This window comes from Scyliorhinus torazame, chromosome 2, assembly GCF_047496885.1.
Source record: "Scyliorhinus torazame isolate Kashiwa2021f chromosome 2, sScyTor2.1, whole genome shotgun sequence".
NCBI classification, from domain to species: Eukaryota; Metazoa; Chordata; class Chondrichthyes; order Carcharhiniformes; family Scyliorhinidae; genus Scyliorhinus; species Scyliorhinus torazame.
Window position 1 is genome coordinate 95,002,965 of NC_092708.1, and position 27,878 is coordinate 95,030,842.

A 27,878-nucleotide genomic window follows, 5' to 3' on the forward strand; every position below is an offset into this window, starting at 1 on the left:
AGTGTGAGGGGTGGGGCGGTTCGGGGGGACGAGTGTGAGGGGTGGGGCGGGTGGGGGATGAGTGTGAGGAGTTGGGGACGAATGTGAGGGGTCGGGCGGGTGGGGGACGAGTGTGAGGGGTGGGGCGGGTGGGGGACGAGTGTGAGGGGTGGGGCGGGTGGGGGACGAGTGTGAGGGGTGGGGCGGGTGTGGGGGACGAGTGTGAGGGGTAGGGCGGGTGGTGGACGAGTGTGAGGGGTGGGGCGGGTGGGGGACGAGTGTGAGGCGGGTGGGGGGACGGGGTGTGAGGCGTGGGGCGGGGTGGGGGACGTGTGAGGGGTGGGGCGGGTGGGGGACGTGTGAGGGGTGGGGCGGGTGGGGGACGAGTGAGTGGTGGGGCGGGTGGGGGGACAAGTGTGAGGGGTGGGGGACGAGTGTGAGAGGTGGGGCAGGTGGGGACGAGTGTGAGGGGTGGGGGACTAGTGAGGGGTGGGGCGGGTGGGGGACGAGTGTGAGGGGTAGGGCGGGTGGTGGACGAGTGTGAGGGGTGGGGCGGGTGGGGGACGAGTGTGAGGCGGGTGGGGGACGGGTGTGAGGCGTGGGGCGGGTGGGGGACGTGTGAGGGGTGGGGCGGGTGGGGGACGTGTGAGGGGTGGGGCGGGTGGGGGACGAGTGAGTGGTGGGGCGGGTGGGGGACAAGTGTGAGGGGTGGGGGACGAGTGTGAGAGGTGGGGCAGGTGGGGGACGAGTGTGAGGGGTGGGGGACTAGTGAGGGGTGGGGCGGGTGGGGGACGAGTGAGGGGTGGGGTGAGGCGGGTGGGGGACGAGTGTGAGGGGTGGGCCGGGTGGGGGACGAGTGTGAGGGGTGGGGGACGAGTGTGAGGGGTGGGGCGGGTGGGGGACGAGTGTGAGGGGTGGGGGACGAGTGTGAGGGGTGGGGCGGGTGGGGGACGAGATGAGGGGTGGGGCGGGTGGGGGACGAGTATGAGGGGTGGGGCACGAGTGTGAGGGGTGGGGCGGGTGGGGGACGAGTATGAGGGGTCGGGCGGGTGGGGGGACGAGTGTGAGGGGTGGGGCGGGTGGGGGACGAGTGTGAGGGGTGGGGCGGGTGGGGGACGAGTGTGAGGGGTGGGGCGAGTGGGGGGCGAGTGTGAGGGGTGGGGCGGGTTGTGGACGAGTGAGGGGTGGGTCGGGTGGGGGACGAGTGTGATGCGGGTGGGGGACGGGTGTGAGGGGTGGGGCGGGTGAGGGACGAGTGAGGGGTGGGGCGGGTGGGGGACGAGTGAGGGGTGGGGCGGGTGGGGGACGAGTGAGGGGTGGGGCGGGTGGTGGACGAGTGTGAGGGGTGGGGGACGAGTGTGAGGGTGGGGCGGGTGGGGGACGAGTGTGAGGGGTGGGGCGGGTGGGGGACGAGTGTGAGGGGTGGGGCGGGTGGGGGACGAATGTGAGGGGTGGGGCGGGTGGGGGACGAGTGTGAGGGTTGGGGCGGGTGGGGGACGAGCGTGAGGGGTGGGGTGGGGCAGGTGGGGGATGAGTGAGGGGTGGGGCGGGTGGGGGATGAGTGTGAGGGGTGAAGCGGGTGGGGGATGAGTGTGAGGGGTGGGGCGGGTGGGTGGGGGACGAGTGTGAGGGGTGGGGCGGGTGGTGGACGAGTGTGAGGGGTGGGGCGGATGAGGGACTAGTGTGAGGCGGGTGGGGGACGGGTGTGAGGCGTGGGGCGGGTGGGGGACGAGTGAGGGGTGGGGCGGGTGGGGGCGAGTGAGTGGTGGGGCGGGTGGGGGACAAGTGTGAGGGGTGGGGGACGAGTGTGAGGGGTGGGACGGGTGGGGGGACTAGTGAGGGATGGGGCGGGTGGGGGACGAGTGTGGGGTGGGGTGGGGCGGGTGGGGGACGAGTGTGAGGGGTGGGGCGGGTGGGGGATGAGTGTGAGGGGTGGGGCACGAGTGTGAGGGGTGGGGCGGGTGGGGGACGAGTGTGAGGGTTGGGGGACCAGTGTGAGTGGTGAGGCGGGTGGGGGACGAGTGTGAGGGGTGGGGCGGGTGGGGGACGAGTATGAGGGGTGGGGCGGGTGGGGTACGAGTATGAGGGGTGGGGGACGAGTGTGAGGGGTGGGGCGGGTGGGGGACGAGTGTGAGGGGTGGGGCGGGTGGGGGACGTGTGTGAGGGGTGGGGGACGTGTGTGAGGGGTGGGGGACGTGTGTGAGGGGTGGGGGACGAGTATGAGGGGTGGGGCGGGTGGGAGACGAGTGTGAGGGGTGGGGGACGACTGTGACGGGTGGCGGACGAGTGTGAGGGGTGAGGCGGGTGGGGGACGAGTGTGAGGGGTGGGGCGGGTGGGGGACGAGTTTGAGGGGTGTGGCGGGTGGGGGACGAGTGTGAGGGGTGGGGCGGCTGGGGGACGAGTGTGAGGGGTGGGGCGGGTGGGGCACGAGTGTGAGGGGTGGGGCGGGTGGGGGACGAGTGTGAGGGTTGGGGGACCAGTGTGAGTGGTGAGGCGGGTGGGGGACGAGTGTGAGGGGTGGGGCGGGTGGGGGACGAGTATGAGGGGTGGGGCGGGTGGGGTACGAGTATGAGGGGTGGGGGACGAGTGTGAGGGGTGGGGCGGGTGGGGGACGAGTGTGAGGGGTGGGGCGGGTGGGGGACGTGTGTGAGGGGTGGGGGACGTGTGTGAGGGGTGGGGGACGTGTGTGAGGGGTGGGGGACGTGTGTGAGGGGTGGGGGATGAGTATGAGGGGTGGGGCGGGTGGGAGACGGGTGTGAGGGGTGGGGGACGACTGTGACGGGTGGAGGACGAGTGTGAGGCGGGTGGGGGACGAGTGTGAGGGGTGGGGCGGGTGGGGGACGAGTTTGAGGGGTGTGGCGGGTGGGGGACGAGTGTGAGGGGTGGGGCGGGTGGGGGACGAGTGTGAGGGGTGGGGCGGGTGGGAGATGAGTGTGAGGGGTGGGGCACGAGTGTGAGGGGTGGGGCGGAGAGAGGGATGGGGCGGTTGGGGTGAGACTGTGAGGGGTGGGGCGGGTGGGGGGACAAGTGTGAGGGGTGGGGCGGTTGGGGGGAGAGTGATGGGAGGGGCGGTTGGGGGGAGAGTGTGATGGGAGGGGCGGTTGGGGGGAGAGTGAGAGGGGAGTGGCGGTTGGGGGGACGAGTGTGAGGTGTGGGGCGGGTGGGGGACGAGTGTGAGGGGTGGGGCGGGTGGGGGACGAATGTGAGGGGTGGGGCGGGTGGGGGAACGAGTGTGAGGGGTGGGGGACGAGTGTGAGGGTTGGGGCGGTTGGGGGGGGCGAGTGTGGGGCGGTTGGCGGGACGAGTGTGAGGGGTGGGGCGGTTGGGGGGACGAGTGTGAGGGGTGGGGCGGTTGGGGGGGACGAGTGCGAGGGGTGAGGTGGTTGGGGGGGACGAGTGTGAGGGGTGGGGCGGTTGGGGGACGAGTGCGAGGGGTGGGGCGGTTGGGGGGGACGAGTGTGAGGGGTGGGGCGGTTGGGGGGGACGAGTGTGAGGGGTGGGGCGGGTGGGGGACGAGTGTGAGGGGTGGGGCGGGTGGGGGACGAGTGTGAGGGGTGGGGCGGGTGGGGGACGAATGTGAGGGGTGGGTCGGGTGGGGGACGAGTGTGAGGGGTGGGGTTGGGCGGGTGAGGGACGAGTGTGAGGGGTGGGGTTGGGCGGGTGGGGGACGAGTGTGAGGGGTGGGGCGGGTCGGGGACGAGTGAGGGGTGGGGCGGGTGGGGGACGAGTGTGAGGGGTGGGGCGGGTGGGGGACGATTGTGAGGGGTGGGGCGGGTGGTGGACGAGTGTGAGGGGTGGGTCGGGTGGGGGAAGAGTGTGAGGCGGGTGGGGGACGGGTGTGAGGGGTGGGGCGGGTGAGGGACGAGTGAGAGGTGGGGCGGGTGGGGGACGAGTGAGGGGTGGGGCGGGTGGTGGACGAATGTGAGGGGTGGGGGACGAGTGTGAGGGTGGGGCGGGTGGGGGACCAGTGTGAGTGGTGGGGCGGGTGGGGGACGAGTGAGGTGTGGGGCGGGTGGGGGACGAGTGAGGGGTGGGGTGGGGCGGGTGGGGGACGAGTGTGAGGGGTGGGGCGGGTGGGGGACGAGTGTGAGGGGTGGGGAACGAGTGTGAGGGGTGGGGCAGGTGGGGGACGAGTGAGAGGGGTGGGGGACGAGTGTGAGGGGTGAGGCAGGTGGGGGACGAGTGAGGGGTGGGGCGGACGAGTGTGAGGGGTGGGGCGGTTGGAAGGGGACGAGTGTGAGGTGTGGCGCGGGTGGGGGACGAGTGTGAGGGGTGGGGCGGGTGGGGGACGAATGTGAGGGGTGGGGCGGGTGGGGGACGAGTGTGAGGGTTGGGGCGGGTGGGGGACGAGTGTGAGGGGTGGGGTGGGGTGGGGCGGGTGGGGGATGAGTGTGAGGGGTGGGGCGGGTGGGGGATGAGTGTGAGGGGTGGGGCGGGTGGGGGACGAGTGTGAGGGGTGGGGCGGGTGGGGGACGAGTGTGAGGGGTGGGGCGGGTGGGGGACGAGTGTGAGGGGTAGGGCGGGTGGTGGACGAGTGTGAGGGGTGGGGCGGGTGGGGGAAGAGTGTGAGGGGTGGGGCGGGTGGGGGACGAGTATGAGGGGTGGGGCGGGTGGGGTACGAGTATGAGGGGTGGGGGACGAGTGTGAGGGGTGGGGCGGGTGGGGGACGAGTGTGAGGGGTGGGGCGGGTGGGGGACGTGTGTGAGGGGTAGGGGACGTGTGTGAGGGGTGGTGGACGTGTGAGAGGGGTGGTGGACGTGTGTGAGGGGTGGGGGATGAGTATGAGGGGTGGGGCGGGTGGGAGACGAGTGTGAGGGGTGGGGGACGACTGTGACGGGTGGAGGACGAGTGTGAGGGGTGAGGCGGGTGGGGGACGAGTGTGAGGGGTGGGGCGGGTGGGGGACGAGTTTGAGGGGTGTGGCGGGTGGGGGACGAGTGTGAGGGGTGGGGCGGGTGGGGGACGAGTGTGAGGGGTGGGGCGGGTGGGAGATGAGTGTGAGGGGTGGGGCACGAGTGTGAGGGGTGGGGCGGAGAGAGGGATGGGGCGGTTGGGGTGAGACTGTGAGGGGTGGGGCGGGTGGGGGGACAAGTGTGAGGGGTGGGGCGGTTGGGGGGAGAGTGATGGGAGGGGCGGTTGGGGGGAGAGTGTGATGGGAGGGGCGGTTGGGGGGAGAGTGAGAGGGGAGTGGCGGTTGGGGGGACGAGTGTGAGGTGTGGGGCGGGTGGGGGGACGAGTGTGAGGGGTGGGGCGGGTGGGGGACGAGTGTGAGGGGTGGGGCGGGTGGGGGAACGAGTGTGAGGGGTGGGGGACGAGTGTGAGGGTTGGGGCGGTTGGGGGGAGAATGAGGGGTGGGGTGGTTGGGACAAGTGTGAAGGGTGGGGCGGTTGGGGGGGCGAGTGTGGGGCGGTTGGCGGGACGAGTGTGAGGGGTGGGGCGGTTGGGGGGACGAGTGTGAGGGGTGGGGCGGTTGGGGGGGGACGAGTGCGAGGGGTGAGGTGGTTGGGGGGGACGAGTGTGAGGGGTGGGGCGGTTGGGGGACGAGTGCGAGGGGTGGGGCGGTTGGGGGGGACGAGTGTGAGGGGTGGGGCGGTTGGGGGGGACGAGTGTGAGGGGTGGGGCGGGTGGGGGACGAGTGTGAGGGGTGGGGCGGGTGGGGGACGAGTGTGAGGGGTGGGGCGGGTGGGGGACGAATGTGAGGGGTGGGGCGGGTGGGGGACGAATGTGAGGGGTGGGGCGGGTGGGGGACGAGTGTGAGGGGTGGGGTTGGGCGGGTGGGGGACGAGTGTGAGGGGTGGGGTTGGGCGGGTGGGGGACGAGTGTGAGGGGTGGGGCGGGTCGGGGACGAGTGAGGGGTGGGGCGGGTGGGGGACGAGTGTGAGGGGTGGGGCGGGTGGGGGACGATTGTGAGGGGTGGGGCGGGTGGTGGACGAGTGTGAGGGGTGGGTCGGGTGGGGGAAGAGTGTGAGGCGGGTGGGGGACGGGTGTGAGGGGTGGGGCGGGTGAGGGACGAGTGAGGGGTGGGGCGGGTGGGGGACGAGTGAGGGGTGGGGCGGGTGGTGGACGAATGTGAGGGGTGGGGGACGAGTGTGAGGGTGGGGCGGGTGGGGGACCAGTGTGAGTGGTGGGGCGGGTGGGGGACGAGTGAGGTGTGGGGCGGGTGGGGGACGAGAGAGGGGTGGGGTGGGGCGGGTGGGGGACGAGTGAGGGGTGGGGGACGAGTGTGAGGGGTGGGGCAGGTGGGGGACGAGTGAGAGGGGTGGGGGACGAGTGTGAGGGGTGAGGCAGGTGGGGGACGAGTGAGGGGTGGGGCGGATGAGTGTGAGGGGTGGGGCGGTTGGGGGGGGACTAGTGAGGGGTGGCGCGGGTGGGGGACGAGTGTGAGGGGTGGGGCGGGTGGGGAACGAATGTGAGGGGTGGGGCGGGTGGGGGACGAGTGTGAGGGTTGGGGCGGGTGGGGGACGAGTGTGAGGGGTGGGGTGGGGTGGGGCGGGTGGGGGATGAGTGTGAGGGGTGGGGCGGGTGGGGGATGAGTGTGAGGGGTGGGGCGGGTGGGGGACGAGTGTGAGGGGTGGGGCGGGTGGGGGACGAGTGTGAGGGGTGGGGCGGCTGGGGGACGAGTGTGAGGGGTAGGGCGGGTGGGGGACGAGTGTGAGGCGGGTGGGGGACGGGTGTGAGGCGTGGGGCGGGTGGGGGACGAGTGAGGGGTGGGGCGGGTGGGGGACTAGTGAGGGGTGGGGCGGGTGGGGGACGAGTGAGGGGTGGGGTGGGGCGGGTGGTGGACGAGTGTGAGTGGTGGGCCGGTGGGGGACGAGTGTGAGGGGTGGGGGACGAGTGTGAGGGGTGGGGCGGGTGGGGGACGAGTGTGAGGCGGGTGGGGGGACGAGTGTGAGGGGTGAGGCGGGTGGGGGACGAGTGTGAGGGGTGAGGCGGGTGGGGGACGAGTGTGAGGGGTGGGGCACGAGTGTGAGGGGTGGGGCGGGTGGGGGACGAGTATGAGGGGTGGGGCGGGTGGGGGACGAGTGTGAGGGGTGGGGCGGGTGGGGGACGAGTGTGAGGGGTGGGGCGGGTGGGGGACGAGTGTGAGGGGTGGGGCGGGTGGGGGACGAGTGTGAGGGGTGGGGCGGGTGGGGGACGAGTGTGATGCGGGTGGGGGACGGGTGTGAGGGGTGGGGCGGGTGAGGGACGAGTCAGGGGTGGGGCGGGTGGGGGACGAGTGAGGGGTGGGGCGGGTGGTGGACGAGTGAGGGGTGGGGGGACGAGTGTGAGGGTGGGGCAGGTGGGGGACGAGTGTGAGGGGTGGGGCGGGCGGGGGACGAGTGTGAGGGGTGGGGCGGGTGGGGGACGAGTGAGGTGTGGGGCGGGTGGGGGACGAGTGAGGGGTGGGGTGGGGCGGGTGGGGGACGGGTGTGAGGGGTGGGGCGGGTGGGGGACGAGTGTGAGGGTTGTGGCAGGTGGGGGACGATTGTGAGGGGTGGGGGACGAGTGAGGGTTGAGGCGGGTGGGGGACGAGTGAGGGGTGGGGCGGTTGGGGGGGGGACGAGTGTGAGGGGTGGGGCGGTTGGGGGGGGACGAGTGTGAGGGGTGGGGCGGTTGGGGGGGGACGAGTGTGAGGGGTGGGGCGGTTGGGGGGGGACGAGTGTGAGGGGTGGGGCGGGTGGGGGACGAATGTGAGGGGTGGGGCGGGTGGGGGACGAGTGTGAGGGTTGGGGCGGGTGGGGGACGAGCGTGAGGGGTGGGGTGGGGCGGGTGGGGGATGAGTGAGGGGTGGGGCGGGTGGGGGACGTGTGTGAGGGGTGGGGCGGGTGGTGGACGAGTGTGAGGGGTGGGGCGGGTGGTGGACGAGTGTGAGGGGTGGGGCGGATGGGGGACGAGTGTGAGGCGGGTGGGGGACGGGTGTGAGGCGTGGGGCGGGTGGGGACGAGTGAGGGGTGGGGCGGGTGGGGGACGAGTGAGTGGTGGGGCGGGTGGGGGACAAGTGTGAGGGGTGGGGGACGAGTGTGAGGGTGGGGCGGGTGGGGGACGAGTGTGAGGGGTGGGGCAGGTGGGGGACGAGTGTGAGAGGTGGGACGGGTGGGGGACGAGTGAGGGATGGGGTGGGGCGGTGGGGGACGAGTGTGAGGGGTGGGGCGGGTGGGGGACGAGTGTGAGGGGTGGGGCACGAGTGTGAGGGGTGGGGCGGGTGGGGGGACGAGTGTGAGGGTTGGGGGACCAGTGTGAGTGGTGAGGCGGGTGGGGGACGAGTGTGATGGGTGGGGCGGGTGGGGGACGAGTATGAGGGGTGGGGCGGGTGGGGTACGAGTATGAGGGGTGGGGACGAGTGTGAGGGGTGGGGCGGGTGGGGGACGAGTGTGAGGGGTGGGGCGGGTGGGGGACGTGTGTGAGGGGTGGGGGACGTGTGTGAGGGGTGGGGGACGTGTGTGAGGGGTGGGGGACGTGTGTGAGGGGTGGGGGACGTGTGTGAGGGGTGGGGGACGTGTGTGAGGGGTGGGGGACGTGTGTGAGGGGTGGGGGGACGTGTGTGAGGGGTGGGGGACGTGTGTGAGGGGTGGGGGACGTGTGTGAGGGGTGGGGGACGTGTGTGAGGGGTGGGGGACGTGTGTGAGGGGTGGGGGACGGGTATGAGGGGTGGGGCGGGTGGGGGACGAGAGTGAGGGGTGGGGCGGGTGGGGGACGAGTGTGAGGGTGGGGCGGGTGGGGGACGAGTGTGAGGGGTGGGGCGGTTGAGGGGGAGTGTGGGGTGGGGTGGTTTGGGGGAGAGTGAGGGGTGAGTTTGTTGGGGAGAGAGTGAGGGGTGGAGCAGGTGGGGGACGAGTGAGGGGTGGGGCGGTTAGGGGGAGAGTGTGAGGGGTGGGGCGGTTGGGGGGGAGAGTGTGAGGTGTGGGCGGTTGGGGAGAGAGTGTGAGGGGTGGGGCGGTTGGGGGGAGAGTGTGAGGGGTGGGGCGGTTGTGGGGGAGAGTGTGAGGGGTGGGGCGGTTGTGGGGGAGAGTGAGGGGTGGGGCGGTTGGGGGGAGAGTGAGGGGTGGGGGGGTGGGGGGGGGTGGGGGGACGAGTGTGAGGGGTGGGGGGGGTGGGGGACGAGTGTGAGGGGTGGGGGGGGTGGGGGACGAGTGTGAGGGGTGGGGCGGGTGGGGGACGAGTGTGAGGGGTGGGGCGGGTGGGGGACGTGTGTGAGGGGTGGGGGACGGGTGAGGGGTGGGGGACGTGTGTGAGGGGTGGGGGACGTGTGTGAGGGGTGGGGGACGTGTGTGAGGGGTGGGGGACGTGTGTGAGGGGTGGCGGACGAGTATGAGGGGTGGGGCGGGTGGGGGACGACTGTGAGGGGTGAGGCGGGTGGGGGGCGGGTGTGAGGGGTGGGGCGGGTGGGGGACGAGTTTGAGGGGTGGGGCGGGTGGGGGACGAGTGTGAGGGGTGGGGCGGGTGGGGGACGAGTGTGAGGGGTGGGGCGGGTGGGAGATGAGTGAGGGGTGGGGCACGAGTGAGGGGTGGGGCGGAGAGTGAGGGATGGGGCGGTTGGGGGGAGAGTGTGATGGGAGGGGCGGTTGGGGGGAGAGTGTGAGGGGAGGGGCGGTTGGGGGGAGAGTGAGAGGGGAGTGGCGGTTGGGGGTACGAGTGTGAGAGGTGGGGGCAGGTGGGGGACGGGTGTGAGGGGTGGGGGCGGGTGGGGGACGAGTGTGAGGGGTGGGGCGGGTGGGGGACGAGTGTGAGGTGTGGGGCGGGTGGGGGGACGAGTGTGAGGGGTGGGGCGGGTGGGGGACGAGTGTGAGGGGTGGGGCGGGTGGGGGGGACGAGTGTGAGGGGTGGGGCGGGTGGGGGACGAGTGTGAGGGGTGGGGCGGGTGGGGGACGAGTGTGAGGGGTGGAGCAGGTGAGGGACGAGTGAGGGGTGGGGCGGTTAGGGGGAGAGTGTGAGGGGTGGGGCGGTTGGGGGGGAGAGTGTGAGGGGTGGGGCGGTTGGGGAGAGAGTGTGAGGGGTGGGGCGGTTGGGGGGAGTGTGAGGGGTAGGGCGATTGTGGGGGAAGTGTGAGGGGTGGGGCGGTTGGGGTGAGAGTGTGAGGGGTGGGGCGATTGGGGGGAGAGTGTGAGGGGTGGGGCGGTTGGGGGGAAAGTGTGAGGGGGTGGGGCGGTTGGGGGGAGAATGTGAGGGGTGGGACGCTTGTGGCCAGAGTGTGAGGTGCGGGACGGTTGGGGGAGCGTGTGAGGGGCGGGGCGGTTGGGGGAGAATGTGAGGGGTGGGGGCGTGGGGGGTGAGGGGTGGGTTGGTGTGGGGTGGGTTGGGGAGGTGAGGGGTTGGGGGGTGAGGTGTGGGGTGGTAGCGGGGGTGAGAGGTGAGGGGTGGGTGAGGGGTGGGGTGGGTGGGGGGGAGAGTGAGGTGTGGGGTCGTTGGGGGGAGAGAGGGTTGGAGCAGTGGGGGGGAGAGTGTGAGGGGTGGGGTGGTTTGGGGGAGAGTGAGGGCTGAGTTGGTTGGGGAGAGTGTGAGGGGTGGAGCAGGTGGGGGACGAGTGAGGGGTGGGACGGTTGGGGGGAGAGTGTGTGGGGTGGGGCGGTTGGGGGGGGAGTGTGTGTGGGGTGGGGTAGTTGGGGGCAGAGTGTGAGGGGTGGGGCGCGCGGCGGGACGAGTGAGGGGTGGGGTGGTTTGTGGGAGAGTGCGAGGGGTGGGGCGGTTGGGGGGAGAGTGCGAGGGGTGGGGCGGTTGGGGGGAAGAGTGCGAGGGGTGGGGCGGTTGGGGAGAGAGTGTGAGGGGTGGGGCGGTTGGGGGGAGAGTGTGAGGGGTGGGGCGGTTGTGGGGGAGAGTGTGAGGGGTGGGGCGGTTGTGGGGGGAGAGTGTGAGGGGTGGGGCGGTTGTGGGGGAGAGTGAGGGGTGGGGCGGTTGTGGGGGAGAGTGTGAGGGGTGGGGCGGTTGTGGGGGAGAGTGTGAGGGGTGGGGCGGTTGTGGGGGAGAGTGTGAGGAGTGGGGGCGGTTGGGGGGAGAGTGAGGGGTGGGGGGGGGTGGGGGGACGAGTGTGAGGGGTGGGGGGGGGTGGGGGACGAGTGTGAGGGGTGGGGGGGGGTGGGGGACGAGTGTGAGGGGGTGGGGGGGGTGGGGGACGAGTGTGAGGGGTGGGGCGGGTGGGGGACGTGTGTGAGGGGTGGGGGGACGTGTGTGAGGGGTGGGGGGACGTGTGAGGGGTGGGGGACGTGTGTGAGGGGTGGGGGACGTGTGTGAGGGGTGGGGGACGTGTGTGAGGGGTGGGGGACGTGTGTGAGGGGTGGGGGACGTGTGTGAGGGGTGGGGGACGTGTGTGAGGGGTGGGGGGACGTGTGTGAGGGGTGGGGGACGTGTGTGAGGGACGACTGAGGGGTGAGGCGGGTGGGGGACGGATGTGAGGGGTGGGGCGGGTGGGGGACGAGTGTGAGGGGTGGGGCGGGTGGGGGACGAGTGTGAGGGGGTGGGGCGGGTGGGGGACGAGTGTGAGGGGTGGGGCGGGTGGGAGGTGAGTGTGAGGGGTGGGGCACGAGTGAGGGGTGGGGCGGAGAGTGAGGGATGGGGCGGTTGGGGTGAGACTGAGGGGTGGGGCGGTTGGGGGGAGTGTGATGGGAGGGGCGGTTGGGGGGAGAGTGTGATGGGAGGGGCGTTGGGGTGAGAGTGAGAGGGGAGTGGCGGTTGGGGGGACGAGTGTGAGGGGTGGGGGCAGGTGGGGGACGAGTGTGAGGGGTGGGGCGGGTGGGGGACGAGTGTGAGGTGTGGGGCGGGTGGGGGACGAGTGTGAGGGGTGGGGCGGGTGGGGAACGAGTGTGAGGGGTGGGGCGGGTGGGGGACGAGTGTGAGGGGTGGGGCGGGTGGGGGACGAGTGAGTGGTGGGGCGGGTGGGGGACGAGAGTGAGGGGTGGGGCGTGTGGGGGACGAGTGTGAGGGTGGGGCGGGTGGGGGACGAGTGTGAGGGTGGGGCGGGTGGGGGACGAGTGTGAGGGGTGGGGCGGTTGAGGGAGAGTGTGGGGTGGGGTGGTTTGGGGGAGAGTGAGGGGTGAGTTTGTTGGGGAGAGAGTGAGGGGTGGAGCAGGTGGGGGACGAGTGAGGGGTGGGGCGGTTAGGGGGAGAGTGTGAGGGGTGGGGCGGTTGGGGGGGAGAGTGTGAGGTGTGGGGCGGTTGGGGAGAGAGTGTGAGGGGTGGGGCGGTTGGGGGGAGTGTGAGGGGTAGGGCGATTGTGGGGGAAGTGTGAGGGGTGGGGCGGTTGGTGTGACAGTGTGAGGGGTGGGGCGATTGGGGGGAGAGTGTGAGGGGTGGGGCGTTTGGGGGGAAAGTGTGAGGGGTGGGGCGGTTGGGGGGAGAATGTGAGGGGTGGGACGGTTGTGGCCAGAGTGTGAGGTGCGGGACGGTTGGGGGAGCGTGTGAGGGGCGGGGCGGTTGGGGGAGAATGTGAGGGGTGGGGGCGTGGGGGGTGAGGGGTGGGTTGGTGGGGGGTGAGGTGTGGGGTGGGTTGGGGAGGTGAGGGGTTGGGGGGTGAGGTGTGGGGTGGTAGCGGGGGTGAGAGGTGAGGGGTGGGTGAGGGGTGGGGTGGGTGGGGGGGAGAGTGAGGTGTGGGGTCGTTGGGGGGAGAGAGGGTTGGAGCAGTTGGGGGGAGAGTGTGAGGGGTGGGGTGGTTTGGGGGAGAGTGAGGGCTGAGTTGGTTGGGGAGAGTGTGAGGGGTGGGGCGGGTGGGGGACGAGTGAGGGGTGGGGCGGTTGGGGGGAGAGTGTGTGGGGTGGGGCGGTTGGGGGGGGAGTGTGTGTGGGGTGGGGTAGTTGGGGGCAGAGTGTGAGGGGTGGGGCGCGCGCGGGACGAGTGAGGGGTGGGGCGGTTGGGGGGAGAGTGCGAGGGGTGGGGCGGTTGGGGGGAGAGTGCGAGGGGTGGGGCGGTTGGGGGGAAGAGTGCGAGGGGTAGGGCGGTTGGGGGGAGAGTGTGAGGGGTGGGGCGGTTGGGGGGAGAGTGTGAGGGGTGTGGCGGTTGGGGGGAGAGTGTGAGGGGTGGGGCGGTTGGGGGGAGAGTGTGAGGGGTTGGGCGGTTGGGGGGAGAGTGTGAGGGGTGGGGCGGTTGGGGGGAGAGTGTGAGGGGTGGGGCGGTTGGGGGGAGAGTGAGGGGTGGGGCGGTTGGGGGGAGAGTGTGAGGGGTGGGGCGGTTGGGGGGAGAGTGTGAGGGGTGCCGCGGTTGGGGGGAGAGTGAGGGGTGGGGCGGTTGGGGGGAGAGTGAGGGGTGGGGCGGTTGGGGGGAGAGTGTGAGGGGTGGGGCGGTTGGGGGGAGAGTGTGAGGGGTGGGGCGGTTGGGGGGAGAGTGTGAGAGGTGGGGAGGTTGGGGGGGAGAGTGTGAGGGGTGGGGCGGTTGGGGGGAGAGTGTGAGGGGTGGGGCGGTTGGGGGGAGTGTGAGGGGTGGGGCGGTTGGGGGGAGAGTGAGGGGTGGGGCGGTTGGGAGGAGAGTGTGAGGGGTAGGACGGTTGGGGGAGAGTGTGAGGGGTGGTGTGGTTGGGGGAGAGTGTGAGGGGTGGTGTGGTTGGGGGAGAGTGTGAGGGGTTGGGTGAGTGTGGGCGTGAGGGGTGGGTGAGGAGTAGTGGGGTGAGGGGTGGGGGGGGTGGGTGAGTGGTGGGGCGTGTGGGGGGGAAGAGTATGAGGGGTGAGTTGGTTGGGGGGAGACTGTGAGGGGTGAGTTGGTTGGGGGGAGACTGTGAGGGGTGAGGTGATTGGGGGGAGAGTGAGGGGTGGGGTGGTTGGGGGGAGCATGTGAGGGGGTGAGTAGGTTGGGGGGAGAGAATGAGGTTGTGGGGGACTGGGGAAGAGAATGTGTGAGATGGGGTGGTTAGCCAGGGTTGCAGACTTGCGCTAAAACAGTGATCAATTTGTGTACATATTTGGCTTGCTACTTTTCTTTCTGTTTGACGAGGCTTGAGTGGAGTAGGATGGGGTGGGACCTCATGCGGGGGTGCAGAAATAAAGGTGAATGTGGGCTCATCAAAGTGTAAATCCGCCTTTGTATTTCTGCTTCATCTTAGATACTATTGTGAAAGCTATTTTTGAGTGAATGTTTTGGTTGCTATAATGAGCTGCGCATGGTGAGATGCAAGTGCTGCTGTTAATAAGCATCAAGAAAGATTAACATGCCTGGTGTTACTAAATTAGTGGGTGGAATTTTACGACCCCATCATGGCAGGAGCGGGGCTGTAAAATGCAGCAAGCCGTTCAAAATCCCTTTGACTTCAATGGAACTGTAAAATCCTGCTGCATAAAGTTTCACCATGTGTGTTTCTGAATACTGGTAATGAACAGAAGTTTGCCATTCAATGTGCATTTTCTTTACAGGTATTTCAGCAGGGAAGCTTTCCAAAGTAGTTATGGGCGATGAGGAGTCTCGTTATTATGCATTAATTGGTCGAGCAGTCGATGAGGTTCGGAAAGCTGAAGGACTTGCTTCAGCCAACACTATTATTTTATCCCCAAATGCATGGGAGCTCTGTGACAGAGAAAATTTAGTTGTTGAAAAGATAGAAAATGAAAGAGCTGTAAAGGTAAATTAAAAATTTCTCATGCTTTGCTCATCATTGCAATGAGTTATAATGCCATCAATCTCATTGTCTATTCCTTTAATAATTTGCTTCTGTAATTCTTAAAGAAATTCTTGAGAAATTCTTGAAATTCTTGAGAAATTTTCCAAATTTAAATTTCACAGATATCCATTTGTATCGTTCGATTTTATTTTCTTGCTATACTTGGTAAGAGGTTCCATACTTCCACACACAGGTTTTTGAATGTAGTTAAGAAATTAAGCTGTTTGCTTTCTGAATTAATTGAAGGCCCCTTTCCTCAATTTTGACTTGTATCACAGTGGAAAAGGTTACTTATGAAAGTATATTTTGAACAAATGGAGACAAGAGTTTTCAAACATTAAAAATTTAAATTACTCTACCAGTTTTTACTTTAAAACTAATTGTTTTCAAACAACTTGGAATTATTCTTACATTGTTTACTGCAGTTTTTTTTTCATTTACGGGATGTGGGCGACGTTGGCTCGGAAGAATTTATTGTCCATCCCTAATTGCGCTTAAGAAAATAGTGGTGAGCTACCTTCCTGAACTACTGCAGTCCCTGAGGTGTAGGTTAGGAAGGGAATTCCAGGATTTGGACCCAGCGACAGTGAAGGAATAGCGATATATTTTCAAGTTAAGATAGTGAGTGGCTTGGCGGTGGGGGGGCGGGTTTCAGGTTGTAGAGTCCCCATGTATTTTTTGCCCTCGTCCTTCCAGATGGTGGTAGTATTTGTGGGTTTGGAAGACGAGGAGCCTTGGTGAGTTTCTCAGTGCATCTTGTAAATGGTACACACTGCTGTCATTTGCATTGGTGCTGGAGGAAGTGGGTCAAGTGGGTTGCTTTGTCTTGGATAGTGCCACTCGTTTTGAGCTTTATTGGAGCTTCATCATCCAGGCAAGTGGAGAATATTCCATCACACTCTTGATTTGTGCCTTGTAGATGCTGGACAGGCTTTGGGAAGTCACAAGGTGAATCACTCACTGGAGGATTCTGACCTGTTCTTGCAGCCATGTTATTTATATGGCTAGTCCAGTTCAATTTCCGGTCAATGATAATCCTCAGGATGTTGATAGTTGGGGATTCAGCGATGGTAATGACATTGAATGTCAAGAGTTGATGGTTAGATTCTCTCTTGTTAGAGATGGCCATAGCGTGGCACTTGCCATCCCCCTTCTGACCTTATGATGGAAGCAAAGTGATTGATGAAGCATTTGAAGTTGGTTGGACCTAGGTTAAGCTTAGCAATCGTATGTAACAAAACTGTAAATTCAAAATGATATTGTTAGTTTGTTGTCATAAATAGTTATGAAAGAAATAGATATTTTAATTTGAAAATGTACTTTATAATGCAGGTGCGGTACATTAAGAGAGACCCACACTTTTCAGTTGATGATTATATAAAATCTTTTGGAAGACATTTGGAGTATCAAGAAGTTGGTGTTAGTAGAAGTATGTTCATTCCATAGTCTCTCTTTTCTATACTGACTAATAATTGTATTTGAGCTTTTATTTGCACACACAAGGCTGACTTTTAATTTATTAACAGGGACAATAAGAAAAACATCAAAGTTATTGCCAAATGTACAACTTGAATCTGTCCTCCGTAAATATCTCCTGAAGACAGTCTTACTGAAGGTATGGAATTTTAAGATGATGTGAATCATTTTTAGTGCGCATAATCATTGTAAAATCCAGTTTTTGTACTCACCTAAAGAATTGTATATATTTTTAATTCTGCGTGTAGTTCTAGATATGTTACCTTAAATTTTTGTTCACCTTGAGGTCTTTGGCAATTGCTGAATTTCTAAGATTTTACTTCATTTTTATATCAAGTTTATTCAGCAGCTTATGGGTGTATGCACTATATAACTTACAGTTTTCAATCCAATACCCATTCTGTCTTTTCAATTTGAACAAATGTTCTAAACAGGTTTTTGTATATCACAGCTTATGGCAAAGCATCAGGTCTACTAATGTATAATGTACTAAAATTTGCTACAGTTAAAAGCCTGAAAGGACATAAGGAATTAGAATATGTGTTTCACTGCTACTTTACGAGCTTTATAGTACAAAAAAATAAATGCTCCTAAATTAGAGAACAATCGTGTCTGATTGTAGGCCAGATATTATTGTTTGGAGTGAAGTGAAAATTGAGGGAGTGAATTAATTTCCTTTCTGTTTTCAGCTCATCAGCAGTGTATAAAAGGTGCAGGAAACATCTTACTTGAAGGTCCAGGGTGCAGTCGATGGTATACATTCTATTCGGGTCTAACTCTCATGCAGGGGCGGAAACTGTGTGTGTTCCCTGAGGCTGGTGGGAATACATGCTGAATCATGTGTTGCTGGCCCAATTAATTATGCAGTTGGGGTTCCCCAACATATAGCACGGCAGGATGGGCTTGATGATGTGCGCCCCGCAGACATATCCGGGCTCCATATTTAAAAGGCACTTGTGACATCAGTTTCTTTGTCACATAATCACTGTGGAAGGCGAAGATGGCCTGGTGATCCCAGGGAGCTCTGACCCCTAATTTCAGTGACGCTTCCCTCGAAGTGCTGCTCAGTGCAGTAGAGGGCAGGAGGAGTGTCCTGTATCCCAAGGATGGAAGGAGAAGGCTGAGCAAGCCCTGCATGGAAGGAAGTGTCCAGTGTTGTCAGTGGCCATAATGTCCACCAGAGGACTGCCCTGCAGTGCCAGAAATAGACGGAGGACCTCACCCGCATCTCCAAGGTAAGTGAACCTTCAACTACTCATACCCACCACATTGAACGGTACAGGGGACATGGACTCCCGTGGTAAGGGCACCATCCTTGCAGCCCATGCATAAAAGGGTAAGGTGATGCCTCATAGCCCCACTAAAGTCCATTGAATGTGTAGGTGGAGAGGCCGCTGTGGGTCCCTGACCATGTCACACACAGATCTCCGATGCTGATTTTAGGGAGGGGGGGGGGGGAGGAGGGTGGCAGTAGTCTAGGGTGTTAAGGGTACCAGCAAAATACTGCGAATGATGAGCCTCTGTGAGCCTTATCCTTTTTCAGCATGAACTCATCGCTCTGGAGGTGCTGACTCAGAACACTTGTGGACAACTTGTGGGTTACTTGTAAGACTGGAAGCATGAGAAAGATACATGAAACACAATTATTCTCAACATCATCTTGAAATGAAATGAAAATGAAAATCGCTTATTGTCACAAGTAGGCTTCAAATGAAGTACTGTGAAAAGCCCCTATTCGCCACATTCCGGCACCTGTTCGGGGAGGCTGGTACGGGAATTGAACCATGCTGCTGGCCTGCTTTGGTCTGCTTTAAAAGCCAGCGATTTAGCCCTGTGCTAAACCAGCCCCTTTTAGTTGCACAGGAGAAGCTAAGACATCACAGGAGAGAGAGAGAAAGAGAGAAGACAGGCGGGAGCCTGAACTGACCTTAAGAACCTCTGAGTCTGAGGAGCAGGAAGTCCAGCTGGCAAAACAGGAAGCGGACTGAGCCTGTGTAGGTGGAGAGGATGGTGGCAGCAGAAGAAGGCTGGTGTAGCCATTTGGGATGGCCACTTCCAGAATACAAAATGGATGCTCGCAAATGAATGTAGGGAACTATGGACAATGTTAGGAAAGCAAGCAGGCACAGAGCCTGTATGCATATTGGGAAGGCAGCTCCCAGACGGGACTGAAACTGTAGGTCAATTAACATATTGATGGCCCATCTCCGGGAACAAAGGAAAGACACTCAGGCAACCGATACAGCTCCAGCCATTGCGGCCGGCGCCAGTCCCCCAAACCTAAAGTGCAAACAAAGCAAGGCCAACGGCCACCTAAGACATGCCCAGCCATCAGGGCACCCACCCCTTTATTGGTCAAAATCAATACCAGTGATCAAGATGCGGCCCAATTAATTGGGGCCAAGTTTAAGGCCCGCCCAAAAGCACGTGAAGCCTGTAGCCATCTGGGATGGCCACGTCCCGATTACAAAATGGACACTTGCAAAGAATGCAGGGAAAATTGGACAATGCTAAGAAACAATCAGGTGCAAGCTCTGTCGGTTGATTAGAACCTTAAACTCTCAGACAGGACAGAAACAGCCAAACAATCTACATACTAATGAGCCATCTCCGGGGACAAAAGGGAAACATTTAGATACACAATGTTAAGGCAGACTCCCCGGCGCCAGAAGTGGCGAAGACAAAGCAGACTAACAGGCACCAGGACACACCCAGCGATCAGGGAACCACCGCTCTATTGGAGGAGAATCGATACGACTGATTGGGAAAGACCCAATTAGTTGAGGCCAAGTTCAAGGCCCGCCCAAAAGCGCGCAAAGCCCTTTTTAGTATAAAAGATATTCCCCAAGGGAGACTCTTCCACCTTTGGCTTTGGCTTTGGCTCTCACCGAAGAGAGAGACCAGCCTAGCAGCTGCACCAGACCAAGTAAGTCCCAAGTCAATGCATGCTACGAGGTAGACGCTCCTAGTTGCTACCCTGTAAACAGCTCAACCCAGCAGCCTCAGAACCGAGCAACGGCCATTGTTCCTCTGACTGGGTGGGCACCCGAAGCTAAGTATAGGCTTTAGTAATAGTGGTAGTTTAGTTTGTAGAGTTTATGCATGAGTAGATTTGACTGTGTGTAAATAAATGATGTGGAGATGCCGGTGTTGGACTGGGGTGAGCACAGTACGAAGTCTTACAACACCAGGTTAAAGTCCAACAGGTTTGTTTCGATGTCACTAGCTTTCGGAGCGCTGCTCCTTCCTCAGGCGAATGAAGAGGTCTGTTCCAGAAACACATATATAGACAAATTCAAAGATGCCAAAGGATGCTTGGAATGCGACCATTAGCAGGTGATTAAATCTTTACAGATCCAGAGATGGGGTAACCCCAGGTTAAAGAGGTGTGAATTGTATCAAGCCAGGACAGTTGGTAGGATTTCGCAGGCCAGATGGTGGGGGATGAATGTAATGCGACATGAATCCCAGGTCCCGGTTGAGGCCACACTCATGTGTGCGGAACTTGGCTATAACTTTCTGCTCGGCGATTCTGCGTTGTCGCGGGTCCTGAAGGCCGTCTTGGAGAACGCTTACCCGGAGATCAGAGGCTGAATACCCTTGACTGCTGAAGTGTTCCCCGACTGGAAGGGAACATTCCTGCCTGGTGATTGTTGCGCGATGTCCGTTCATTCGTTGTCGCAGCGTCTGCATGGTCTCGCCAATGTACCACGCTTCGGGACATCCTTTCCTGCAGCGTATGAGGTAGACAACGTTGGCCGAGTCGCACGAGTATGTACCGCATACCTGGTGGGTGGTGTTCTCACGTGTAATAGTGGTATCTATGTTGTTGATCTGGCACGTCTTGCAGAGATTACCATGGCAGGGTTGTGTGGTGTCGTGGTCACTGTTCTGAAGACTGGGTAGTTTGCTGCAAACAATAGTTTGTTTGAGGTTGCGCGGTTGTTTGAAGGCAAGTAGTGGGGGTGTGGGGGATGAACACCTTGGCAAGATGTTCATCGTCATCAATGACGTGTTGAAGGCTGTAGAAGATGACGTAGTTTCTCCGCTCCGGGGAAGTACTGGACGACGAAGGGTGTTCTGTCGGTTGTGTCCCATGTTTGTCTTCTGAGCAGGTCGGTGCGGTTTTTCGCTGTGGCGCGTTGGAACTGTCGATCGATGAGTCGAGTGCCATATCCCGTTCGTACTAGGGCATCTTTCAACGTCTGTAGATGTCTGTTATGCTCCTCCTCGTCTGAGCAGATCCTGTGTATACGGAGAGCTTGTCCATAGGGGATGGCTTCTTTAATGTGTTTAGGGTGGAAGCTGGAGAAGTGGAGCATCATGAGGTTATCCGTGGGTTTGCGGTAAAGCGAAGTGCTGAGGTGACTGTCCTTGATGGAGACGAGTGTGTCCAAGAATGCAACTGATTTTGGAGAGTAGTCCATGGTGAGTCTGATGGTTGGATGGAACTTATTAATGTCATCGTGTAGTCGTTTCAGTGATTCTTCGCCGTGGGTCCAAAGGAAAAAAATGTCATCGATGTATCTGGTGTATAACATCGGTTGAAGGTCCTGTGCGGTGAGTAGGTCCTGTTCAAACTTGTGCATGAAGATGTTGGCGTATTGGGGTGCGAATTTGGTCCCCATGGCTGTTCCGTGCGTCTGGATGAAGAACTTGTTGTCGAAGGTGAAAACGTCGTGATCCAGAATGAAGCGGATGAGTTGCAGAATTGTGTCTGGAGATTGGCAGTTGTCGGTGTTGAGTACTGAGGCTGTTGCAGCAATGCCGTCGTCATGGGGGATGCTGGTGTAGAGTGCCTAGACGTCCATTGTGACGAGGAATGCTCCTGGTTCAACTGGTCCATGGTTGCTGAGTTACTGTAGGAAGTCCGTCGTGTCGCGACAGAAGCTGGGCGTACCTTGAACGATGGGTTTCAAGATGCCCTCGATGTAGCCAGAGAGGTTCTCACACAAGGTCCCATTGCCTGAAACGATAGGGCGGCCTGGTGTGTTGGCCTTATGTATTTTCGGGAGGCAGTAGAGATCTCCAATGCGGGGAGTAGGTGGGATGAGAGCACGTAGGGTGCTCTGAAGATCTGGATCCAAGGTCTTGATCAGTCTGTTAAGTTGGCGGATGTGTTCCTTGGTCGGATCTGCGGGTAACTGTCTGTAGTGTTCTTGGTTGTTCAGTTGTCGGTATACTTCATTGCAGTAGTCCGTTCTGTTCAGTACGACAGTGGCCCCTCCTTTGTCTGCTGGTTTGATGACGATGCTGTGGTTGGTCTTGAGAGCGCGGATGGCATTGCTTTGTGCTTGGGTGACCTTCGGGGCTGTCTTGTGAATGCGACTGATGAATCTGGCATTGACGTGACTCCTGACGGCTTGAGCATACATGTCAAGTCTAAGGGAGCGGCCTTCCGGAGAGGTCCAATTCGACTCTTTCCTCTTCGGATGCCGCACCACAGATCTCTCGGTCTGCTGTTCTGGTCCATTGATGGTCTGCTTGGGTTTGCTGTTGGCCTCTTGGGGTCTGTGGAAGAATTCCCGGAGCCTCATTTGCCTGATGAATTCCTCCGTGTCTGCCGCGAGACTGATGGGGTCCATTTTGGTGGTGGTGCAGAAATTGAGCCCTCTGCTGAGGACTTCGATTTCGTCTGGTTGAAGGGTGTAGTCTGACAAGTTGACAATAGATTTCCCAGTATTGTTTTCTACTGTGGCACCGGGGGTGGCTTGGTTGCTGCTGGTGGTGATGCCAAATTTCTCAAGCTTTCTGTTCTTGGTGTGCATATAGGTGGCATAGTATTGGTGTCTCATCTGTTTGGCGGTGTTCCGCAGCTGGCCTACTGCATCCTGAGCACAAGTTGAGAATATGGCCTCTATCTTGGTTTCCAGGTTGCGTCGTCTGCTGTAGAGCTGGCGGACGAGGGGGTTGAGGAGTGTGAGAGGTGCGACGGCAGAGTCTCTCAGCGTAGTCTGTGTTGTAGGTCAACTTGAGTGGGTACCACTCAATAGGATACCACTATTACACGTGAGAACACCACCCACCAGGTACGCGGTACATACTTGTGCGCCTCGCCAACGTTGACTACCTCATACGCTGCAGGAAAGGATGCCCCGAAGACATTGGCGAGATCATGCAGACGCTGCGACAACAAATGAACGGACATCGCGCAACAGTCACCAGGCAGGAATGTTCCCTTCCAGTCGGGGAACACTTCAGCAGTCAAGGGCATTCAGCCTCTGATCTCCGGGTAAGCGATCTCCAAGGCGGCCTTCAGGATGCGCGACAACGCTGAATCGCTGAGCATAAACTTATAGCCAAGTTCCGCACACATGAGTGTGGCCTCAACCGGGACCTGGGATTCATGTCGCATTACATTCATCCCCTACCACCTGGCCTGCGAAATCCTACCAACTGTCCTGGCTTGATACAATTCACACCTCTTTAACCTGGGGTTACCCCATCTCTGGATCTGTAAAGATTTAATCACCTGCTAATGGTCGCATTCCAAGCATTGTTTGGCATCTTTGAATTTGTCTATATATGTTTCTGGAACATACCTCTTTCACCTGAGGAAGGAGCAGCGCTCCGAAAGCTAGTGACATCGAAACAAACCTGTTGGACTTTAACCTGGTGTTGTAAGACTCCGTACTGTAAATAAATGAGCATTGCTTTTGAACTTACTAACTGGTGTATCGAGTCATTGATCAGTATTCGGTTCTGAACCTTGTGGCGGTGTCGAAAGATACCTGGCGACTCTTGAGCAAATGTGATTAAACCGAGCCAAATTAAGAGCCAACCAAACGAGCAACATTTACTAGCAACTCTGGTGGGACTCGACTCGACTCGACTCGCACTCCGAGAGAACCCAAAATTTGAATGGAGAATCCAATTGGAAACAGAAAAACCACAAGCGTCAAAACAGTACTGATCAAGCCTCTGAGATTCGGAAGTGTGTTAATGCATGCGTACTAACAGGGATATAAGGTAAACCTGGGAGATTTTGTTGCGTAAAACTGTCGGGAGTTTTGTAGGCTGGAAGTTAGAGTAAGCCGTACCCATGTTTACATCACCACTTTATTACCCCCTATTCCAAATTCAGTAGAGAACCTAGATAGAGAAAATGGCAATGAAGGCAATGGAACGCCTTATGAACCCTCAGGAATTCGAGGTCGCAGCGCTCAGTAGAGTAGGACAGTGTCCCGTTTGGGAAGATGAGATCAGGAAATATCTCAAAGGGAAAGGATGGCCCCTTTGGAGTGAATTCTGAGATAATGAGGAAACAGGAGCCGGGAATATAGGACATACTTGGTGGGAGAACCTGTCAGAGATCCACAAGAAGAGCTTAGGGAAAGCTCGCAAGCCGATGGCAATCGTGTCCTGTTTGGCACAATTGCGAGGCACAGAGCAGGTCGTTACGATGCTCCGTAGAGTGATAGAGGCGAGAGATAGAACCAGTGAGGTAGACCTGAGCGAGGTAGAGAAGGAGAATAGAGATTTAAAAGAGCAGTTAGCAGCAAGGGACAGAGGTGGATGATGCCAAGAGAGCACATCAGTCTTGTCTCGTGCATTTGAACAGTTTTCACAATATGATGATGCCTACCAGGACACGCAACGTGCGGTCTTGGTAAGACAAGAAACAGAACAGCAAGTTGAGAAATTGCAGAAACAGTGCAATGATTTAAAAGCAGCCCTACGAACACTCCATACTTCCACAACGGAACAAAGGCAGAGATCCGTACACGCAAAGTGCCGGAAGCAAATTGCAGAATTGCAATCTCTGCTTTCCGTTCAAAATGGATTTCAAAGTACATTCGGACCACAATTAGATCAAGAAAATGGCCCCGACTGGCAAGAATTAAACGAGACTGCCCATAGATACGTACATGGGACATGTATGCAGGAAAAACCCCAGAAAAGGAAAGCGCTCAATCGAACAGGCAGAACACCCCCCACCCCCCCCATGAATCCTGTGACCATACACCGCAGGCCCGGAAGCAGACTTCCTTTACATTCCCCCCCCCCCGGTTAACCGTGACCCAATTACGGGACGCATGTGGAACAATTACACCATTCCTTCCCACTTCAGACCCCCACCAATTTATCGCGAAAGTCAAACAACAGGCAACCATGTACGGCCTGGACGAAAAGGAGCAAGTGAAGCTCAGAGTTCTAAGCCTCGACCCTTCAGTCGTGGCAGCCCTTCCCGACCCACAGAATGTAGGAGGAGGCACACTCCAAGAGATGCACACAGCGATCCTTGATGCGATCGGCTTTAACAGAGGAGACCCCGTAGAAGGCCTAAATAAGTGTAGGCAAAAGAAGACCGAACACCCCACAGCGTTTGCTGGACATTTGTGGATTCACTTTACCGCAGATTTTGGAGAGTTAGCCCGCGCCCATTTGTCCCCAGATAATATGGCCAAATGGACCCAGATTCTAGTCTCCCATGCCACAGGAGCAGGACGAAAAGGTTTTGCAAATTATGACCCCTCAGATGAGGCCCACAATGAAAAATGGGTTTTGAAGAGATTGTCCCGCACTTGGGAGCAATCAATTGCAGGCAAAACCGCATTTATAAAACACGATGAAGAGCAGGCAGAAATGAACCCAGTTAAAATGCACCAGAACCCCACATGGGTAAATGAGGGCAGGAAAGCTCACCCCAGCCCAAAACTCAGGAATGTTACAACTGTAGACAGCTAGGACACTTTGCACGAGAGTGTGTTGCTAACTTTTGGTTGGCTCTTAAATGTTGCCCGTTGTATCTTTACTTAATTTGCTCTGTTTCTATAACCTTTGCTCTAGAGTCGCCAGGTATCTTTATGATACAGCCACGAGGTTCAAGTTCAAGTATTGATCAATAACTCAACACACCAATTAGTAAGATTCAAATCAAAACACATTTATTATACACAGTAAATCACTACTCATGCATAAACTCTACTTTTTAGACTATTCTCTATTACTAAAAGGCCTATACTTAGCTTCGGAATTGGCCCACCAGGTCAGGGGAACAAATGGCCTTTCGTTCGATCTGAGTCTGCAGGATTCAAAAGCTGGTATGGACTGGTAGCTAGGAGCGCCTATCTCGTAGCATGCGTTGACTGGAGACTTACTTGGTTGATGCGGCAGCTTGGGCAGTTCACTCTCAAGGGTTGATTCGCTGCTGAGTGACCCTGCCAAGAAGACCAATTTGAACTTGGGGGCTTTACTTTATAGTCCCCAGGGGCTTCCCGCCCTTCAGGCTGGACCCCATACCTGGTTCCAAGTGATTGGACTGCGTTCCGATCACTTGGATCGATTTCTCCAATTCTGGAGTTGTTCCCTGATCGCTGGGCGGTCCCTGAGTGTCCGTTGGCCTTCCTTTGTCTTGGCTCCTGCTGGCGCCGAGGAGTCTGGCTTGGCCTTATTCACCTGAAGTGTATCAATTGTGCCTGGGAATCGCTCATTACTATGCAGATGGCTGCTGGTTTCAGTGCTGTCTGGTTTTTGCATGTTCCAATACACAGGATTTCTGCACTTGCTCGTTTTTGCCTGTGTTGGCTTAATTTCCCTTTAGTCTTTGCGGTTCTCCATTTTAAGTCGGGAAGTGGCCAACCCAGGTGGCTACACTATCTCCTTGTGAACTCTAACGCGAAACGTGAGGGATCACATAACTGCGTTGTCTTCATTCCCTGACCCAGCGAGCACTCTTCCATGGCCTCTACACTGACCATAGCTATGCAAGAAATTTTTAACTAACATTCTAAGTGGCGCTATGCCAGACCGGGACATGCATTACAACATAAAAAAAACGGTACCTCTAACTATCTCTCTCAAACTACACTCACTCAAACATTCAATCATACTAATCTTCCTAACAATACAAAAATAAAAGCAGCATTCACATCTTTCCTGGCTTGGCAGTCAAGCACAGGGTTGTACAATCTTTCCGTCGTCAATGAAACACATTTTTTTTTATTTACAAAAAGAACGCAAACGAATGTCCTTTATTAGAAATCAAGGGGTTCGGGGTCCTGGTGATAACCGAACATAGGGGGTCTTATCCTGTATACCGGGGTGTGAGCGCGGTAGGCTCTCCTTCGCCATTTCCTCATGCGGATAGTCTGCATAATCCTGCAGAGTATCGCCAATGCTAATGGGGATTCGACTATGTCGGAAAGGGAGTACCATGTTATGAGCTTATCACACCATGATGGTGTGTTACTGAGCTCTGGGTGCTATGGGGAAGTGAATCATTAATGGCCGGGGGGGTTGGGGTCAGGGGGTTCGCGTTCGCACGCAACCGAATACACATTATAATGGTGGTGATCAACGTGGAGGATGTCCTCATTGTTTTTCTTCTTTCTCTTCTCTTCTTTTCTTTCCTTGGGGCTTCTGGAGTTCTGTGGGATCAAGCATAGTTTCTGTTACTATCTTGGTTAATATCTCGTATGTTAGTATGTCTGTCCTTTAGTGCCAATTTCCCTTTACAATTTGTCACCATGTGTGACTCCCTCATTTATAAAAAAAAAAAACTTTTAAGCCGAATATTCTCAAGACATACTTAACAAATACTGAAACAGTGCGAGCCGTCTCACAGGCTGTGCGATTTACCATCCAAATGTTTGAGGATGTAAATGGCATGGGGATGGCAACCTAAGGGTTGCTGGAAAACAAAACAAAACTTTTTGAACCAAGAGTGCCGAAATGAGGTGCGTATGGGCCGTGACGGATAAGATTTTGAATAGAATCCCCGGGTAGGACGGTGACCAATGCCGTGTGTTCTCTACCCGAGATGGGGGGGTCCTCAGGCAAGGCGGAGACCAATGCCGTTTCTCCACTGCCTGAGCAACCGGCAAGAATGGGCAAAAAATGTAGTCATCGTGGGGGGTTGCCGTATTGGTTCTTCCTTCGAACCAGAAGAGCAGTTATGAACGGCGGTCTGGCAAGCTCTCAGCAGTTTCTGCCGATAAGCGCGCTGGCAAGTTTTCACAGGTTTCGGCCGACAAATATGGCGTGTGGCCGTGGAACTTCCGAGTGCACAAACAACATTTAATAATAACACTAACAAACAACATTAAACATGCTGCAGGTTCCATCAGAAAGGACACCGTTTCTCCCAAGCGGTTCCTTTTTAAAACATCATCTGGACACCTCAGTTATCAGTTGCGAACAGGGTCGCAAAGAGGTTCTCGTTTTGGGAGTCAGACTCAAAGTCATCCTCTTCTCCCGGATGCCATACTATCGAATGTATAAGGGCTGATAGGGCTGCATGGTGCGATTTGGGGTCCATCTCATCGTTCCGGACGAGCCTGTATGAATTGTCGCGGTGCCAAAACGTTGTCTAATTCTGTGGGGACGGAGTCGGAGTCGTCGTAGGGCGGTGGTCTTTGGTGGGGTTTGTTGAGGAATGTGATGAGGAAGGGATCACTCTAATCGTGGTCAGATTCGCTGGGTGTGGGTCCTGTTGCCTGGGGATAGTAGGGAGGCGTGTTGTGGCTATTGTCTGAGTCACAGTCGCTGTCGCTGCTGCTGCTGTCTGTGGGCGTTCCGGGGAGGAGTCTAGAGGTCGGGGGTGGAGTCGAGGGCGAGTCTGTGGATGGGTGTGGGCGGGGTGTGGGCTGCTGCGTCGAGCATGATGTGGTGTGCGTTATTGGACTATGGGCCATATGCCTGAAGCTGGTTAATATGGAACCACACAGTCTTTCCGTTGGGGTACTTAATTTTATACACTGAGGGGCATACTTTGTCCGCAATGGAGTACGGACCCGAATACTTCGGTGACAGGAATGTGCTGGGGTTGTAAATTGAGACATGACCTGCTGTCCTACCTCAAACTCAGTCGCATGCACTGTCTTGTCGAAACAGGCCTTGCTCTGTTTCTTCATTGTGCCTTATCTTACTGC

General features: G+C 59.2%; 1 protein-coding gene across 1 annotated transcript in view; it reads left to right on the top strand.

Moving 5' to 3' along the window:
• The window catches only part of LOC140389787 (adenylate cyclase type 10-like), a 452,930-nt gene that overhangs the window by 38,012 nt on the left and 387,040 nt on the right, over nucleotides 1-27,878 (top strand). The window contains exons 5-7 of the mRNA XM_072474312.1: nucleotides 14,285-14,490; nucleotides 15,862-15,958; nucleotides 16,056-16,144. Of these exons, the coding sequence (XP_072330413.1) occupies nucleotides 14,285-14,490; nucleotides 15,862-15,958; nucleotides 16,056-16,144 (392 nt within the window). The remainder of the gene's footprint in view (nucleotides 1-14,284; nucleotides 14,491-15,861; nucleotides 15,959-16,055; nucleotides 16,145-27,878) is intronic.